Raw genomic sequence first — 18,992 nt, forward strand, 5'->3', positions numbered from 1 at the left:
AAGGTGGTCTTATCGCATTAGTGGAGTAAGAGAGGTGGTGCAGGTCGTGGAGGGGGCACAGTGGTCCTTCGGGTTTAGCCTTTTCTTCAAACACGCAGGGTGGGGGATTTCTAACCAGCACTATTTCCCAGGAGCACAGGGCTCAGGTTTCACGCTCTCGGTCCCAGAGCAAAGGATGTGATTCTTCAGCAAACAAGCCAGAAGTGGCCGTAAGCCTTCTGAGTGCGGCAGCGCTGAGTCTCACAGTCTCCAGGGGCCGCCTGCTGGTGTCGGCTCCATCTGTTGATGGCAAATGTCAGTTGTTTTAGGGTCCTGGAGATCAGACAGTGTAAAAGAGGGATTCCTAAAATGAAAAGGAGCCAAACAAATTGATGTAGAAGGTTGCATTACAATGAAGACTCAAGAGCCTGGACCAGGGGGTCTCAGGGTTACTGGAGGAGCACCTGTTGGTTTTGCAGGACAGCTTGTCAAGTGTCCTGAGCATCTTGAGCGAGGAGCCCACAGGCATGGGTGCCTCACGCACAAAGGCATGTGCCAGACCATCCCTTGGCCTAGCCAGAGAGGACCCTGCCCACCTGGGGTCACGCTGTTGGGCTTCAGCACCCAGGGCACCTTCAGATCCTGGAAGAAGGCCTAGCTGCAAGGTAACCAGAGTCCAGACGGGGATCTGGGTGGGCAGGTGCTAGCTCCTGGTGGTGCCGAGACATTAGTCTGGGCGGGGGGTGGGGCTGTAGCCAGATATTGAAGGAAACCAGACAATTGGAAGTTTGGTAAGAGTTGACAATTTGGGCAAGGTAGCAGGATCTGGGCTGATATGCAGTAAGGGATGAAACCTGGTTTTTCCCTAGAGGAAAAGAAAGTCAAGTAAATCTCTATCAGACAGGAGAGTTTTCACATCCATCAGTTCCCTGCAGTGTACACAGAGGTGCAGAATAACTCTAGCGAACATGGCTAGAATCTGAAGTCCTAGAACAGTGTGCGGTACACAGTGCAGAGTTTCCCGTAGAAACAGAATTTTTTTCTATAGTCCCTCCCCCAATAATCAAAGAAAGATTATTTATGATCACAGAATAAGGCTGGTCTCATTAGCTGTGTTTATATAGGTGCAGCAAGAATGGTAATTTACCATCTAGGCCTTAGGTTTGATTTGCGGGCAGTTTTCATAAGGAATCTTAGATTGTAACATTTAAAAGCCTCTTGGGGGTGAGGAAGCCAAGCCAAGAGCCTGCTGTCAGATTTCACCTGCAGTGCCTATAAATTTGGGTGAATTCCTTTCTTCTGAGGTCCCCACCATATCCCATAGTTCTTGGGCCTGCTGCAAAGTTACCTCCCTTACTCTGAGAACCCTTTAAGCCAGGGACCAGGCTTGTCATAAATAAGCTACAATCCCTAAGCTACAGCACAGGGAATATAGTGACTATGTTATAATAACTTTAAATGGAGTATAATCCTTAAAAATTTTGAATCACTATTTTGAAACTTGAAACTAATATAATATTGAGATCAACTGTACCCCAATTAAAAAAAAAAGAAAACAAGGAAATTAAAAAAAAAATCTTTTAAGAATACTTTTTTTAAGCTCTGTATAAAATACTGGGAATTTAATTTCCTTAACATTTGAGAATTTTAGGAATATTCAGTTTGTAGGCCCTGATTTCTAAGCCCAGAACTTCTTTAAGAGATTTTATAATCTCAGTTGGTAACACCATCTCAGGATGAGAGAGAATGGCCTTTCTGAATTAAAGGCTCACATATACCACACACACACACACACACACACACACACACACACACACACACACTCACAGAGCTTGTAATTTCAATTTTAAAATTTCACTCATAGCTCAGAATTTCTCTCATGGCATAAATACAGAAATACAAAATTCAGTCCAGGTATCCACTCCCTGGTGGCATGAAATTCTTAATAGTTTTGGGCTGAAAGTAGAAAAACAAACAGAAAAAACTAAGAAGACAGATCCTCTGTCATCTATCAGGCAATGAAGACAAGATCTCTGTAAACCATCAACCAGTTTACAGAGATCACCAAATGGTCAGACCATGAAACCAAAAGAAGCTGGCACCAGAGTGAACACTCAGAATGAAAGTCAAATTCTTACCTTGATATCAATGGACAAGACTCTGGACCTCAGGGCAGGATCTGGACTCAACGCTGGGACCCTGTGTCATCACTCAGGAAAGGGTGCACAAGGACTTCTTCAGCCCTGGTTACCTGGGTGGGGAGATGGGGCCAGGCCCTTCCAAGTCATAGCACCAGAGCCGTGAAAACGAAAGTGCACAAAACAATTGAGCTCATTCTATCCAGACTGATGTAATAGGGAGCATGTTCACTAATGAAGAACATTGCAAAGAAAAGGTGGGGGCCTGGGGCTCTACAGAGACAGGTGAACAAGGGGGTCATCAGTGAGTCTTGTGGGAATCGTGGGGAGGATGGAGGTGGGCTTTTCTTAGTCACTGAGGAAGAGTGCTGATGGGTCCTGTCTTGGAGCAAGAGAGAGCAGCATGGTCCTTTCATTTATGCTTTTCTAAGAACATACCAGAGTGGGAAGAGCTCTTTACCCGTGTTCTAGGTTCTGGGGCACAGGGATAAAGTTCAAGTTTGTCATGGAGGATCATCTTTCAATAGGTTGGGAATGCATCTTATAGGGCAGGTAGATCCAGGTCTCAGCCTCAAAGGACTATTTAATTTTTCAACACTGAATGTGGCTGGTTCTAATAAATGTTAGCTGATCTTTTTTGGTCTTTTCCAATAATGTTAAGTAAGATTTACTTTTATTAGATTTATATGCTGTGCATATCACCTTACATGTATCTTTCATGACCAGGGTGGAGAAGGGTCATGTCACCATCATTAACAGAGAATAAAACGGCCGAACTTTGTCCCCATTTTTATTACCTTCACTGAAATGTGACATGTAGCAAAGGTTACATAGATAAATGACTAAGTTAAGAAATGGCTTGTATTCTCATGAAATTACGTACTGTGAAGGTTATAATTTACAAAAGTGCTAGGATTAATACTTGCTTTCAACAGAATTATTAATCACGTAGCACTCTAGGACTAACTCACTGTCTCGTTTCTTAGATGAGACACATGAGGTAAGGAAAGGCCACGTGGCCCATCAAATACAAAGTCACTAGCAGGCGAGGTGCAGAAGGATGTCCTGAACTACAGTCTTGTTCTGGGTCTACTAGCATCTGATTGTGTTTCTTATGCTTCGTATATTCTTTTTGTATAATTGCCTCTTATATTTCCCAGTAGTGATAGCATTCTGAGAGGAGGGAAAATACCTTGACTTTTGTGTGTAAAAATTCTCTTCCACTCAACAGAGCATGCTGGATGTGAGCCACACTTCAGGCACTACAGGAGATAATGTGATACTTGACCCTCTGAGTTGTTTCTGCAGTAATCATATGCCCTGCCAGTTAACAAAATATTCACCTGAATAATAGTTTAAACGTTTTCTTATAAAAACTTTCAGAGAAAAAGGGAAAGAATTGTACACTTGTTACCAAATAGCAAAGCCAATTTACTGACTCCAGGTTGTGGTGAAGGAAGGTCCAGCGTCCGTCACAGGGCCCAGCAGAGAGGACTTGCTCGAAAGACTGGAGCTCCCCTGTGGCTTTCAGAGGAGGTTTTTTAAAGGCAGTGTCTGGGGGGAGGGCTGCAGGGTGCATGACTTTCTTCTGATTGGTTGGTGGTGACGGATCAGGGTGGTGGTTTAGGAATCTTAATTACCAGCCTTCTGGTTCCAAGCAGCCTGGGATCTAAGTGCTTGGGCTCAATGTGTAGTCACCATCCTCCACTTGGTGGGGTGGGAATTGGGCGCCAAGGGGGGTGGGGGTGGCCTTAGTTCCTGCAGAAAAGCTGAAAGCTCTGTGCCAGTTTATTGCGTGTATCTCTCCAGGGGGAACTGGCGCCCAGTGTTATTGTTCCTTGTCTACGTTTTCTTTGCTTCTAGTTCCCTCACTTATGGAATCGGTAACTGCCTGAGTCTGCTCTTCAGGACCCAGGGAAGGCCTGGGAGGCTAAAGCCCTCTTCTACAAACTAAAACCAGGGACACACAGAGGGGCGTTTGTACCTGGGAGGACCCTTCAGGGTCCTGCTCGGTCCACCATTGCTTCCACTAATAGAGAATAATTTAGCCATTAATGAAACAAAACAAAACAAACACTAGTACAGAGGACAATTAAAATGGAAAAACAGTCAGCAAAGTTCTGTTGCCACTGAATTCACCTGTGGAGCCAGTGAAAGGTGTGCCTGGATGTGAGCTGTCCTCTGGTGACGACGTTTACCAACCTCTTCAGGTAAATCTATCGGGCATCTCAGTGGCAGACCTTCAAAACCATTAAAAGATGAGTTTTTCTAAAGGTACATCAGAAGGCTCTTAATAACAGAAAATGAATACACGATCAGGATTGTATGTAACTCATCAATTAGTGATGGAACCTGAAAGCTATCCTGTCCCATTCAGAGGAGAATCCCAGAGCAGACACACTAATGGACCACGGGAGTGCTGAAATGGCCTTGTTAACATATCCAGAGCTGGTTTTTTCCCCTCAAAAGTCAGTTGAACCTCCTCGGGACAGACTTGCATTTCTATACACAAGAATTATTGGCATTACTTTCAGTTTTCTATAATAAACAGAGTTGTAAAGTAGCTCAGAAACAACAAAAGGCATAAAACCCCATAGAATCAGGTAACCCTGAAGGATAAGTGTGACAAACAGTGCACAGTTTTCCACTGAAGAAACCCAACAACCTTTTGTTCCATTTAAAAGTATTTCTCAGTTTTTTCCTCCAGCCTTGCCTTGGTTCTACAACTAAGTCTTTCTTCTTTTTCTTTCTTTTTTTGGGGGGGGGCTGAGTCGCGTGGCTGGTGGAATTCCAGTTCCCCAGTTAGGGATGGAACCTGGGCCCTCGGCAGTGAGAGTGTGGAGTCCCAACTACTGGACCACCAGGGGATTCCCAACTGTTTCTAATATTGACTTTGTCAAATATCTATCCATTTCCCCATCAACAATCTTATTTTGTTATTCATTTCTAAGTAAATTGCTAATATCAATACATGTCACTTTCTAAGGAGCTTCCTCGATTAATCAAGAGAATTATACTGGATATACTTTTCAGTTCCTAATTTATAAGATCAGATGAGTAGATACACTTACTCCTATAAAGGGCCTTTTACTCAGAGTGAGATGTGAAGCCGTTGGAGGCTGAGAAATTAGGAGTGAAATGACCGAACTTATGTCTAAATAGTATGACTCTTGCTTCTATGTTGAATATTGAAGTTGAAGGTTCAGGATTTTAGCAAGAAGATGATGTAAGGGGCTTTGATAGTAACATCACTTCATCTATGTGAGAGATGGGATGTTAGGAGTGGAAGTAATGGGAAGGGGTCAGACTTCGGATACATTTGGGAGGTTGAGTTGATAGGAAGTGCCAATGGATTGTGTATGAAATTAATAAACAGAAACCCCATCTCGCCCAGTGATGATCGCAGAGCCCAACGGGAGAAAGACAGACTCCTTTTCTTTCCTGGCAGGGACTCAGCCAGGGAAAAGCCATGGGCTCTGTTGTGATGGCCCTCCCAATTCCGCCTTCCCACTGTAAAAGCCATTCTCCTTCATTTGCCCCTCGGGGACTTGCACGTGACCTGCCCTGGTTGCCCACATGGAATTGCAAGTCTCTGCTGATCCCGAGTAAACCCCTCTTTACCGGAGAAATATCTGGCAGCTTACTTGTTTCAGGTCACAATCGGATGTGTGGGGCGTGAGAAAAACTTAGAGAGTCAAAGACACTGAAAACGCTTTTGACCTGAGCAAGAACAGAATTGCGTTGACAAACGAAGATGTGGAAGGAATAGGTTTGGGAGAGAACATCAGTAGTTTAGTTGTTTTCTTTTATGGTGATAAAATACATATAACAGAAAATTTTACCATTTTAACCATTTTCAAGTGTTCACTTTCGTGGCAATGTTCAACGTTGTACAACTATCACCACTATATTTCCAAAACCTTTCCCTCATTCTAAACTAAAACTCTATGCTATTTAAGCAGTAACTCCCAGTTCCCACCCCACCCCCAGCCCCTGGTAACTTCTTTTTTTTTTTTTTTTTAAGAACTTTTATTGAGATACAATTGACCTACAATAAACTGCATATGTTTAAAGCATACAATTTGATATTTTTTTTCTCATTAGTAATGTATATATGGCAATCCCAATCTCCCAATTCATTCCCCCCCAACCCCAACCCTCCCTGCTTTCCCCCCTTGGTGTCCACATGTTTGTTCTCTACATCTGTGTCTCTATTTCTGCCTTGCAAACGGGTTGATTTGTACCATTTTTCTGTATTCCACATATATGGGTTAATATACGATATTTGTTTTTCTCTTTCTGACTCACTTCACTCTGTATGACAGTCTCTAGGTCTATCCATGACTCTACAAATGTCCCAATTTCGTTCCTTTTTACAGCTGAGTAGTATTCCATTGTATATATGTACCACATCTTCTTTATCCATTCATCTCTTGATGGACATTTAGGATGCTTCCATGTCCTGGCTATTGTAAATAGTGCTTCAGTGAACATTGGAGTGCATGTCTTTTTGAATTATGGTTTTCTCTGCGTATATGCACAGCAGTGGGATTGCTGGGTCATATGGTAACTCTATTTTTAGTTTTGCAAGGAACCTCCATACTCTTTTCCATAGTGGCTGTATCAATTTACATTCCCACCAGCAGTGCAAGAGAGTTCCTTTTTCTCCACACCCTCTCCAGCATTTACTGTTTGTAGATTTTCTGATGATGCGCAGTCTAATCGGTGTGAGGTGATACCTCATGGTAGTTTTGATTTGCATTTCTCTAATAATGAGTGATGTTGAGCAGCTTTTCATGTGCCTCTTGCCCATCCATATGTCCTCTTTGGAGAAATGCCTGTGTAGGCCTTCTGCCCATTTTTTGATTGGGTTGTTCGTTTTTTTGATATTAAGCTGCATGAACTGCTTATATATTTTGGAGATTAATCCTTTGTCTGTTGATTTGTTTGCATATATTTTCTCCCATTCTGAGGGTTGTCCTCTTGTCTTATAGTTTCCTTTGCTGTGCAAAAGCTTATAAGTTTCATTAAGTCCCACTTATTTATTTTTGTTTTTATTTCCATTACTCGAGGGGGTGGATCAATAAAGAGCTTGCTGTGATTTATGTCGAAGAGTGTTCTTCCTATGTTTTCCTCTAGGAGTTTTATAGTGTCTGGCCTTACATTTAGGTCTTTTATCCATTTTGAGTTTATTTTTGTGTATGGTGTTAGGGAGTGTTCTAATTTCATTCTTTTCCATGTAGCTGTCCAGTTTTCCCAGCACCACTTATTGAAGAGGCTGCCTTTTCTCCATTGTATATCCTTGCCTCCTTTATCATAGATTAGTTGACCATAGTTTATCTCTGGGCTTTCTATCCTGTTCCATTGATCTATATTTCTGTTTTTGTGCCAGTACCATACTGGCTTGACTACTGTAGCTTTATAGTATAGTCTGAAGTCAGGGAATCTGATTCCTCCAGCTCCGTTTTTTCCCCTCAAGATCACTTTGGATATTCGGGGTCTTTTGTGTCTCCATACAAATTTTAGGATTGTTTGTTCTATTTCTATAAAAAATGCCATTGATAATTTGATAGGGATTGCAATGAATCTGTAAATTGCTTTGGGTAGTATAGTCATTTTCACAATGTTGATTCTTCCAATCCAAGAACATGGTATATCTCTCCCTCTGTTTGTGTCGTCTTTGATTTCTTTCATTAGTGTCTTATAGGTTTCTGAGTACAGGTTTTTTACCTCCTTAGTTAGGTTTATTCCTAGGTGTTTTATTCTTTTTGTTGCAGTGGTGAATGGGATTGTTTCCTTAATTTTTCATTCTGATCTTTCATTGTTAGTGTATAGAAATGCAAGAGATTTCTGTGCGTTAGTTTTGTATCCTACAACTTTACCAAATTCATTGATTAGCTCAAGTAGTTTTCTGGTGGCATCTTTAGGATTTTCTATGTATAGTATCATGTCATCTGCACATAGTGACAGTTTTACGTTTTCTTTTCCAATTTGGATTCCTTTGATTTCTTTTTCTTCTCTGCTGTGGCAAGGACTTCCAAAACTATGTTGAATAGTAGTGGGGAGAGTGGACATCCTTGTCTTGGTCCTGATCTTAGAGGGAATGTGTTCAGTGTTTCCCCATTGAGAATGATGTTTGCTGTGGGTTTGTCATATATGGCCTTTATTATGTTGAGGTAGGTTCCCTCTGTGCCCACCTTCTGGAGAGTTTTTATCATAAATGGGTGTTGAATTTTGTCAAAAGCTTTTTCTGCATATATTGAGATGATCATGTGGTTTTTATCCTTCAGTTTGTTCATATGGTGTATCACATGGATTGATTGGCATGTATTTAAGAATCCTTGCATTCCAGGGATAAACCCCACTTGATCATGGCGTATGATCCTTTGACTGTGTTGTTGGATTCTCTTGGCTAGTATTTTGTTGAGGATTTTTGCATCTAAATTCATCAGTGTTTTTGGTCTGTAATTTTCTCTTTTTTGTAGTATCTTTGTCTGGTTTTGGTATCAGGGTGATGGTGGCTTCATAAAATGAGTTTGGGAGTGTTCCTTCCTCTGAAATTTTTTGGAAGAGTTTGAGAAGGATGAGTGTTAGCTATTCTCTAAATGTTTGATAAAATTCACTTGTGAAGCCACCTGCTCCTGGACTTTTGTTTGTTGGAAGATTTTTAATCACAGTTTCCATTTCATTACTTGTGATTGGTCTGTTCATATTTTCTATTTCTTTCTGATTCAGTCTTGGAAGGTTATACCTTTCTAAGAATCTGTCCATTTCATCCAGGTTGTCCATTTTATTGGCATATAGTTGCTTGTAGTAGTCTCTTATGGTGCTTTTTATTTCTGCGGTGTCTGTTGTAACTTCTCCTGTTTCATTTCTGATTTTATTGATTTGAATCCTCTCCCTCTTTTTCTTGATGAGTCTTGTTAGAGGTTTATTAATTTTATTTATAATTTGATTTTTGCTATTATTTTCTTTGTTTCTATTTCATTTATTTCTGCTCCGATCTTTATGATTTCTCTGTGTCTACTAACTTTGGGTTTTGTTTGCTCTTCTTTCTCTAGTTTCTTTAGGTGTGAGGTTAGATGGTTTATTTGGGATTTTTCTTGTTTCTTGAGGTAGGATTGTATTGCTGTAAATTTCCCTCTTAGAACTGCTTTTGCTGCATCCCATAGGTTTTGGCTCATTGTGTTTTCATTGTCGTTTGTCTCTAGGTATTTTTTGATTTCCTCTTTGATTTCTTCAGTGATCTCTCGGTTATTTAGTAGCGTATTGTTTAGCCTCCATGTGTTTGTGTTTTTTACAGTTTTTTTCCTGTAATTGATTTCTAATCTCATAGCATTGTGGTTGGAAAAGATGCTTGATACGATTTCAATTTTCTTAAATTTAAGCCCCTGGTAACTTCTGATCTACTTTCTGTCTCTATGAACTTACTTATTCTAGATATTTTATTAGTAGAATCACACAATATTTGTCCTTTTATGTTTGGCTTTTTTCTCTTAGCATAATGTTTTCAAGAGTCATCCATGTTGTATGTATCAGAACTTCATTTGTTTTTATGGTTGAATAATGTTTCATTGTATGTATTTGCCAAATTTTGTTTAACCATTTACACTTGAATTTTCTTCACCTTTTAGCTCTTGTGAAAATTCACATACAAGTATATGAGTCCTTGTTTTCAATTTTTTATATATATATTCCAGGAGTAAATTTGCTGGTCGTATGGTAATTCTATGTTCAACTTTTTGAGGAGCCACCAAATGTTTTTTACAGTGGCTGCATCATTATATATTCCAGCCAGCAGTGTATGAGGCTTCCAACTTCACACCATCATCAACACTTGTTGTTTTGGATGTTTTGTTTTGTTTTTGTTTTTTGGTGGTGGTGGTTGTAACTATCCTGGTATCTAGAATGTGGTATCTCATTAGGTTTGGGTTTGAATTTCCCTAATGACTAGTGGTTTTCACATGCTATGGGCCATTTGCTTATCTGCTTTGGAGAAATAGCTATTCAAAGTATTTACCCATTTAAAAAATATGTTGTTTGTCCTTTTTTGTTATTGAGCTCTTATATATTATTTGGTTGTAGGAGTTCTTACATGTTCTGGATATTAACCCTTATCAAGTATAAGATTGGCATATATTTTCCCCCATTCTGTGGGTTATGTTTTCACTCTCTTGATAGTGTTTTCTAATGCCAAAAAAGTCTTTAATTTTGACAAAGTCCAGTTTAGTTCTTTTCTTTTTGCCATATGCTTTGGTGCCGTATTTAGGGGACCATTGCCAAATCCAGTGCCATGCAGATTTTCCCCTACATTTTCTACTAAGACTTTTATAGTTTTAGCTCTTAAATTTGGTCCATTTTGAGTTACTTTTTGCATATAGTATAAAGTGAAGGTCCAGTTTTATTATTGTGTATGTGGATATCCAGTTCTCTCAGCGCCATTGGTCAAAGAGAGTATTTTTCACCCATTAATGGTCTTGGCAACCTTGTCAAAAATCAGTTGACCATAGATGTGAGGGTTATTTCTGGACTTTCAGTCCTATATCCATATCTAGCCTTATAACATTACCATACAGTTTGAATACAGTAGTTTTGTAGTAAGTTTTGAGATCAGGAAGTGTGAGACCTCCATCTTTGTGGTTCTCTTTCAAGATTGTCTTACTATTTGGGTTTCCTTGGAATTCCATGTGCATTTTAGGATGGATTTTTCTATTTCTAAAAAAATTGTCATTGGAATTTTGATAGAGATTACATTGACTCTGCTTTGGCAAGCATTATCATCTAAATACTATTAAGTCTTCCAATTCATGAACACAGGCTGTCTTTCCATTTATTTAGGTCATTTTTAATTTTTTTCATCAATTTAAAAAAAATTTTCAGTGTCCAAGGATAGCATCTTCCTTATTAAATTTATTCCTAAGTATTTTATTCTTTTTGATGATATATAAATGGAATTGGCTTCTTAGTTTCCTTTTCTGATTGTTCATTACTAATGTGTAGAAATACAGCTAACTTTTGTGCATTTTTTTTGTTTGTTTCCTGCAACTTTGTGCTAAATTCGTTTAGCTCTAACAGTTTCTGGATTCTTCAGAGTTTTCTGCATGTAACATCTTATCTGTGAAAAGAGGTAGTTTTATTTCTTCCTTTCCAATTTGGATGTCTTTTATTTCTTTTTCTTGCTTAATTGCCTAACTAGAACAGTGGCTTAGTTTTGGACATGTCACATTTGAGACCCTTATTAGACCTACAGATGGAGATGTCAGATAGACAGTAGAGTCTTTGAGTCAGGGCATCAGGGAGTAGGTCTGAGCTACAGATGTGAAATCAAGAATTGTCAGGATGTTGCTGGTGTATAAAGCCTGCAGGCTGTGTGAGGGCTCAGCTGGGGCGTGAGTGCAGGTAAAGAAGAGAAGCATCCTGAGTTGCAGTCACGGAGAAGAAGCCCAGTGATGTGGAGGATGGGAGAACTTCCTCTTCCCTCTCCCCTTCATCCCTTCATTCTAGAAATTAGTACTTCCCACCAACGAAGCCCTACACGCTTCTTTTGAATGGTTCCAAAGAAGAAAGTAAATGCCTTGGAATGGCCTCCTCCAGGGTTTTACTTGGGGCTGCCCAAGCCACTGGGCCTATGTAGTCTTTATTCAGGGATGTCACTGAAGCCAGAATCTTACTCAGTGATGAGAGGCTCCTACACAAAGGCCTTGTCTCCAGACTCAACCCAGGGAGCTGTGCACATGTTCCACTCATATAAGAAACAGAGGGGAGCTGACAAAGGATGCTCTGGAGCGATAACGAAAGGACAGGGCAGTGCCATCCATTGTTAGATAGTAGGTAGCTCATCTGCCACTCGTGAGAGTCTTGCTTTGAGTATCTTTCTCAATCATCTTGTCTCTTCCTCCACTCCACCCCCCCGCCCAGTACACCCATGTGGCACACAGGCCCTCAGTCCATCACATGTCCCCGGGTCCTCTGGGCGCCTTTGCTTCGTCCTCGTTCATTCACTGGACCGTTCAGGGCACCAGTACATGTGCCACCTGGTGAGTTGTGGTTATACTGAAAGCTGGTTGCATGTGAAGAACCTCCTATGAGCTGGAAGAGTGCATGAATAATGTGTGTTCACATTTTTTTTTAAATAAAGAGAACATTTGACTTAATATATACCAAATTGTAAAACAATAGTCATTTCTGGCTGGTGGGACTAGGGGAATTTGTGTGTCTAATTATATAGTTCTAAAGTATTTAATTCTTTGCCATCAGCATGCATTTCTTATATAAGCAGAAAGTTTTTTTTTTTTTTTTTTGGCACACGGGCTTAGTTGCTCCGCGGCATGTGGGATCTTCCTGGAGCTGGGATCGAACCCGTGACCTCTGCATTGGCAGGCGGATTCTTAACCACTGCGCCACCTAGGAAGCCCAGTAGAAAGTATTTTTAAAGTTTTATTTTAAAAAATTTATAATTCCAATTAATAGGGGATGCAGTCCCATTATCTGTTCTTCTGTGTGGAAGTGGTTAAAGAGTTTGCTTGACTCAGGGAGCAGAAGCTGAAGCATTACTGTGTACCTGTGTTTGAGACAAGAATATGGTTGCCTAGAAGCCTTAGGAAAAATGGGTTTTAAGCCTGCAAGAAAAATGCCTTTCTTACACTCTCCTTCCTTGGAAGTTTCTCCACAGTTTGGCACATTTGGAAGTCTGCTAGCCAACTGGTAGAATGGACTCCTGAAGGGAAACTTTCTTTTTTCTCTCCTACCTCATGTCCTGGGTTATTTTGGGTTGGTTTCGGGATAGTATCTGAGTTTCTATCTATTGGGCTGTTTTTTTCCAGGAGTATAAACTTTTTTTTCCTTTGATATATGCTTAAATGTTTACTTTTAAGTGATGTAACTTTTCAGAAAACATATTAAAGTTTATTTCTGTGGGAAAAATATTTTTTATATTTTTGACTGTTTTTTGTTCCTTCTCTTTTGACATCTCTAGCCAACAAGAACATTAGTCATGACAAGCATGCCATCTGAGTAAGTACTCATTGTTTTGATAACTTTCTACTCAATATAAAATTCTAGAGTGTTCGTTCGTATACTGAGCTGCTGTGCTCTCTGGCAGCTCACACCTCTGTGCTGTATCACTGTTACTCTGTATAATTAGCATTGGAGTTACAAGATCACTGGACATAAAAGAGGTGGTTCAAAGACTGTGAACAGTTTAGCACTGGAGACCTTTTGAGTGGCTTGGGCAGCGTTTAGAGGTGTCCTAGTGTTCGCTCTTCCTCCTGCTTGCCTCGTACCTAATGGCTCTGCGTGTCCACCACCTCCACTCCACGAAGGCCCCGTGAGTGGAGCCTCACTTAGTGGAAGCACTTCCCTTACAGGTCTTAAGGAAACGCTTTGGTGGGAAGCTTTCCACCGCCACATTAAAGCAGCTGTCTGCACATCTGGTGGGAGAGTTCACAGCTTGCTGGTGGTGCTCTTATCATCTTCCTTAAACATTTAGCACAATACAGCACATCCAAGAAAAACACAGTGCCATATTCTTTGCAACAGATTTTTGAATTCTTGTTTAAAGGGGGAAACTGTTTTTTATATCTATCAGAAGTTTTAGGGTTTTAAGACATTCACCAAAACATTAGGGCATCTCAGTGAAAAGCAGGCTGCAAAAAGAGTGCATGCTTCCAGCACTTTCTGTAGCAGGATTCCTTTCCACCTGTGCATGAAATTAAAAGGACTGGTCGTTTAAACACCCCATGTTATCTAGTGAAAAAGAAGCACACTCACAATTTCTGTTAATATCTTGTGAAATATATTGGTCACCCTAAATAGTCTACACAGAAATGAATATTGAATACAGGTCTAGCATTATTAAAAATCTGTATTTTTGCCCCCAATTAAAAAAACAAAACAAAACAAAAACATTGATAAGTTATTTTCTCAGTTGACGTTTTGAAATTCAGATTCTTCACTTAGGCCATATTCTCTTTTTTATTCTTTCTTGCCCCACATATACTTCTTGTCTGAAGGTAAGAACAAGACCTAGACATTCTGAGGGCATATTAATTAGCCCTGTCTTGAAAAGATCCTTGTTATTGATTAGCACAGCTGCAAATAGCCAGTAGCTCCCAGACTTGGAATGAGAAAATCATAGATACTCAGGAACGAGGTTTCTGGAGAGCATCTGGGTTAGAGGTTTTTACTTCTTCTTGTTTTTGTTTTCTTTGCCTTTCGTTATCCCCAGTTTAATATTTTCCACAGCCCCAATAAGCACAGATCCTCAGGGTGAAGTGGTGATGGGGCCTGGCCTTGACCTGTCCATCTGCAGTACCCTGGGGATCCCTGAGAACGTCTCACCAGGGTAGAGGTCAGGCCTTCCATTTCACGAGTGAAGAAACGGGTCTTGTGATGGGCAAACCCAAGGTCATTGGCGGTAAAAATAAGAAATGCCGGAAGGCGGACGGGGAATTGTCAGAGACGGTCTGCACAAGCACGGACAAAACCGCCTCCTGCCCTTTGGAATTTAATTTTTGGAGAGAAGTTTATTTCTTAACTCACTGTGCACGTCATGCTGCGGCTCAGAAAGCCTACGTACTGTTTGTGTTTCATCGGGGATTTCCAAAACTTTCCAGTAGGGAGAGGGAAAAGCAATGCATCAGAACTAAAGGCATAGAAAGGTGATGGTAAAAGGAAGAGAAGAAAATGGAGAGTGATTCGGGAAGGAAGTTAGAGGGAAAGAATATTTAAAAAGAGAAAAGCGTGTTTAAGGCATTCAGACCAGAAGATAAACACTGATGAGCTTTGTGAAATTTGCCCTGAGATTTGATCTGATTATTTAATAAAAAGGACCTTTTTTTCCCCTGTTAGTAGAAAAGGTATGTGTTTGACTATTGACAAATGTTATACTTTCAAAATAAAATAAGTGAGAAGCTTGGTCCTGAGCATGCAGAAACTGATTCAAACAGAACCCAAAAGTGAATACCTGCCCTGGTGTCTGGGCGGGTGCCGGGAGCTCTGGTGTGGGATGCTGGGGTTGTGGGGAGACCCCTTATAGCCTTGGGGCCACCGTTTTCTCAGCCATTAGAATAGACAGTTGCAGTTGAGATCTGAATCTTTTTATTTCCCCAAATTTCAAGTCATTGATTCTAAAGAAATTAAGACATGAGCACCCTAGCCGAAACCAACGTAGTTTTTTCTAGTTTTTCTCACTGTAATTCACTGCACCCACCTCGGCGTTCATGCTCAGGAATCACGCCCCTCATGCTGACTTTTCTTCCCGTTTGGCAGAAAGCAGAGCGTGGTGGTCCAGGTGGTGAACAGACTGAAGGGCTTCTCCTTGGCCCGGGAGGTGTGCGGCAGCACCACGCACGTGCTCGCCGGGGCGCCACGCCGCACCCTGAACGCGCTGCTGGGCATCGCGCGCGGCTGCTGGATCCTCTCCTTCGAGTGGGTAAGTGGCTCGTCGGCAAGGTCCGCGTTCGGGTTGCGTGTCCTGAAACAGGGCGTGGGTCAGGCCGAGGGGAGGCCCCGCATCCGTGTTCATCCGTGCTCTGATTGCTGTCAGTCTCGCGCTCTCTCCTCCTGCCCTGGTCCCTCCGACTCCCCACCTCCACCCACGGTGGGTCCCCGGGAGCTCGGGCAGGTGGGCTTCCAGGTAAAGACCTCGCAGCCTCGGGCAGAAGTAAGAGGAGGGCAGCCTTGGGCTGAAGACGCCCAATGCACGTTCTCACAGTCAAACGCACCATCTTCTGTGTTTGACCAAGAAATAGCGTGACCTATGTTAGCGATGGATTAAAAAGCCAAAAGAATTCAGCGATTGTTTTCACAGATGGATTTACTTAGGGTGAAACATGTTCGTTTAATCTCGTTTGGATGTGTTTTATCTTGTGCATGTCTCTGACATCACTCGCCCTTATTTCCGTGCATTAAATGTAGGGTGTTTTCTTTTTTAATCATGGCTTTCATTATTCTTGAAATTGTTTGCTACTCTCTCTGTTTTTACTTTCATCCCCAGCTTGTGGTCCCTCCAAAGCATTGCTGTCTGAGGGTAGCATAATCTGTCACCTGTGTTACTTACTATTATTTTGCATCTGCTAAATACCCACCGTCCCTTCTCCTCCCCCTAAGTATGTGTTATATTAATACTGTGTTAATTCAAACCAGTAGAATTATAATATGCAAACAAGCTATAGATGTATTTTCAAGAATAGCAGTGGTCTTTTTCCCTTGTCATGATTTAAACCTGCATTGGTCCGATACAGGAGGTTTAGGACATTAGTGCTTAGAGTCATGAAGTGGAAAAGGCTGAAATTCCCCCCAAAAGTCCTATTTGCATAGATGGCAACTGGGGATTACCTTACCTAATTATGTCTGAGTACCGATCCACATTTATTTGTGAAATGTCATTAATAACTCCAGCTTCCGGGAACGAATATCCTGTTTGCTTCCTCTCCAATTCACAGGGTCTCTGTCTATCAGTCACCTCTTCCTTCCCTGATGTTTCAGAGGAAGAGACGTCCTTTATCTTTTATGAGGCCAGGCAGCTGTACTGGATTCTGTACCCAGCCTGCTCTCCTGCAACGTAGACCCACCCGAGGGGTCAGGCGTGAGGGCCGGCACTTACTGCTGCCAGGCGTGGAGACCGCTGCCTGGGTGCCCCCCTTGTCCTGCCAACATTCTCCCACTAATTACCGCTAGAAACGGAGCCAGGCTCACCGTAACTTCTGGTAACCATATGTGGAATTAACCATTCTCCGCGGGATTAACTGCTGTCTCTGAACAAGGCAGGAAGTAAAACATGTTATTTGATAAACTTCTGGTGCTCAGACAGGACTCCCCATTTGGACCTTCCTGCCCGGAGGGAGGACCCTTGCCCTTAGTGACATAAGTGAATGGATTAAGTGTAATTGCAATAAGGCAAGAAAACGAAATAAAAGGCATTGAGTTTAGAGAGAAAGAAGTGAAGCTACTACTTCTATTCTTAGACAACATGATGGTCTATGTAGACAATTGCAAGAAATCTACCAAAAAGCTCTCAGAACTAATAAGTGAGTTCAGCAAATTAGGATACAAGGATACAATCATACAAGGTCAACTCTGAGATATTTAAGCATAAATCTAACATAAAAAGATGTGCCGGATCCATGTGCTGAAAATGACAAAACACGAATTTAAAACAACAGAGAGACATACTGTGCGCATGGATTTGAAGACTGAAGATGGTTAAAGTGCCGCTCCTCCCCAAAATCATCTGCAGATTGAGCACATTCCCGCTCAGGCTCGCAGGAGAATTCTCTGACGATATAGAGAAGCCGACTCTAGGATGTGTATGTGGAGGAAAGGGAACAGCAGAGCTGAAACAGCTGTGAGAGAGAAGAACAGAGCTGGAGACATGTGCCCCTGGCCCTGGCTTGCAGGAGGAAGAGCCACTTCCCCTCGTCTGGAAGGAGACAGAGCCAGGAGCGGCAGTTCCTTCTGGAATGGGATCCTGTCCACTTGGAGAGCCTTCACCCAGCCTGACCAGCCAGAGAGAACAACTTCAGAGTAGAGAGCCCGGCTGAACAGGGAGGAGAGGCTCCGAGTAGCGAGGCTGGCTGGGCTTTGTGTGATGGCGGGACGACGTGGAGCGAAGGAAACCCCGCCTACCTCTCTACCCTGGTGTCCCCCTGCTGGCCTCTCCAGGTGACGTCCTAAAGGAAGTCCTCTTGAGGGAAAAGGTCACACTGAGGCTCCCATCTGAGCAGTCATCCCCCTGCTCTTACCTTTCCCTGTATGTATTTCCTAGGTCTGGCCTGGGCTCTCGATTCAGGGGTACTCACCTCTGTGTGGGACCCTTAGACCCCCATCTCCGCTTCTCCACCTGTGAGGTGGGGAGTCACACAGCTGAGCCTCCCTGTGAGTCAGAGCCACCTGTGCAGACTCAGAGCCTGGGCACTCCTCCCGCTACCCTGGGAACAAAGCAGCTTTCGCAGAAGCTACTGCCCCTCCCCACCCCTGACCTTGACCCCAGGAGCTGGAGAAGGGGCTGGTGGCAGTTCAGTCCCTGCATTGACCTCCCACCATGCAAAGGTGGGCCCTGGCTTCCCACCCACCCTGCAAAGCAGAATGAAACCTCCATGGGGTTCTAGCGGTCCCTGCTCTTTCTTCCCTCACTTTACTTTCCAGCATAGGCTGTGAGACTCAGCTCAGGCCTGTGCAAGCAGGAAATTCTACCATCCAGCACCCAGGAGAGATGGATTGTGGGATGTGACCCCCTCTGGGGTATCAGGCGGTATCAATCTGCCACCCCCAGCTCCTGATCCAGTCTCACTCCTGGGCTCTGGTGTGGTTCAGCCTTGACCCAGGCTCCCGGCCTGATGGTGAGCAAGTTCAGGGGCTGCCAGAAGCTGTTTGCTCTGTTTTGGGGCAGGAGGCATGTAGGGAGCTGGGCGCTAGTCCCCGTTTATGAGAAACACATTTAGGGGTGAGCAGATCATTGAAGCCACCCTTCTGCAGCCTAAGCTGGACGTGTGTGGGGCTGCGGTCAAGGGGCTGGGCAGTCCGAGTCCACTCACAGGCTGCAAAGGTCACTTGTCCCTGGATGTGCTTCTGTCCTCTCTCCCCGTCCTCGCTTCACTGGCCACAGGGTCTCCCTCCAGCCCTGGGGATGTGGCTCTGACATCCTCACCCATCACAGGGCAGAAATGAGGAGCAGCAGTCTGGGCGCACAGAGGCAGGCGAAAGGCCAGCGAAGGACCAGGCCCGGAGAGCACAGCCCCGTGTGGGGTCCTGCAGAGGGACCCACAGAGGCCAGGAGCACCCCAGGAGGAGGGCGACCACCAGCCCACCCAGAACACGTGTCCAGCCGTCTGCTTCTCCGATTCTCTCCAGTCTTCCCGCCTCCCCCGAGATGAG

At 42.9% G+C, this 18,992-nt stretch overlaps 1 protein-coding gene across 5 annotated transcripts in view; it reads left to right on the forward strand.

Moving 5' to 3' along the window:
• MCPH1 (microcephalin 1) overlaps nt 1-18,992 on the forward strand; it is a 231,755-nt gene that overhangs the window by 63,306 nt on the left and 149,457 nt on the right. For 4 of the 5 annotated variants that reach the window (XR_009047717.1, XM_057696999.1, XM_057697003.1 and 1 more), the window contains 2 exons: nt 13,093-13,130; nt 15,387-15,549. The exons of the other annotated variant lie outside the window; for it this stretch is intronic. Coding sequence is in view for 3 of the 4 variants with exons in the window: in XM_057696999.1 (XP_057552982.1) it covers nt 13,093-13,130; nt 15,387-15,549 (201 nt within the window). In the remaining variant the exon portion in view is untranslated. The remainder of the gene's footprint in view (nt 1-13,092; nt 13,131-15,386; nt 15,550-18,992) is intronic. 5 annotated transcript variants of the gene reach the window in all.

This window comes from Hippopotamus amphibius, chromosome 10 (assembly GCF_030028045.1).
Source record: "Hippopotamus amphibius kiboko isolate mHipAmp2 chromosome 10, mHipAmp2.hap2, whole genome shotgun sequence".
Lineage (NCBI taxonomy): Eukaryota > Metazoa > Chordata > Mammalia > Artiodactyla > Hippopotamidae > Hippopotamus > Hippopotamus amphibius.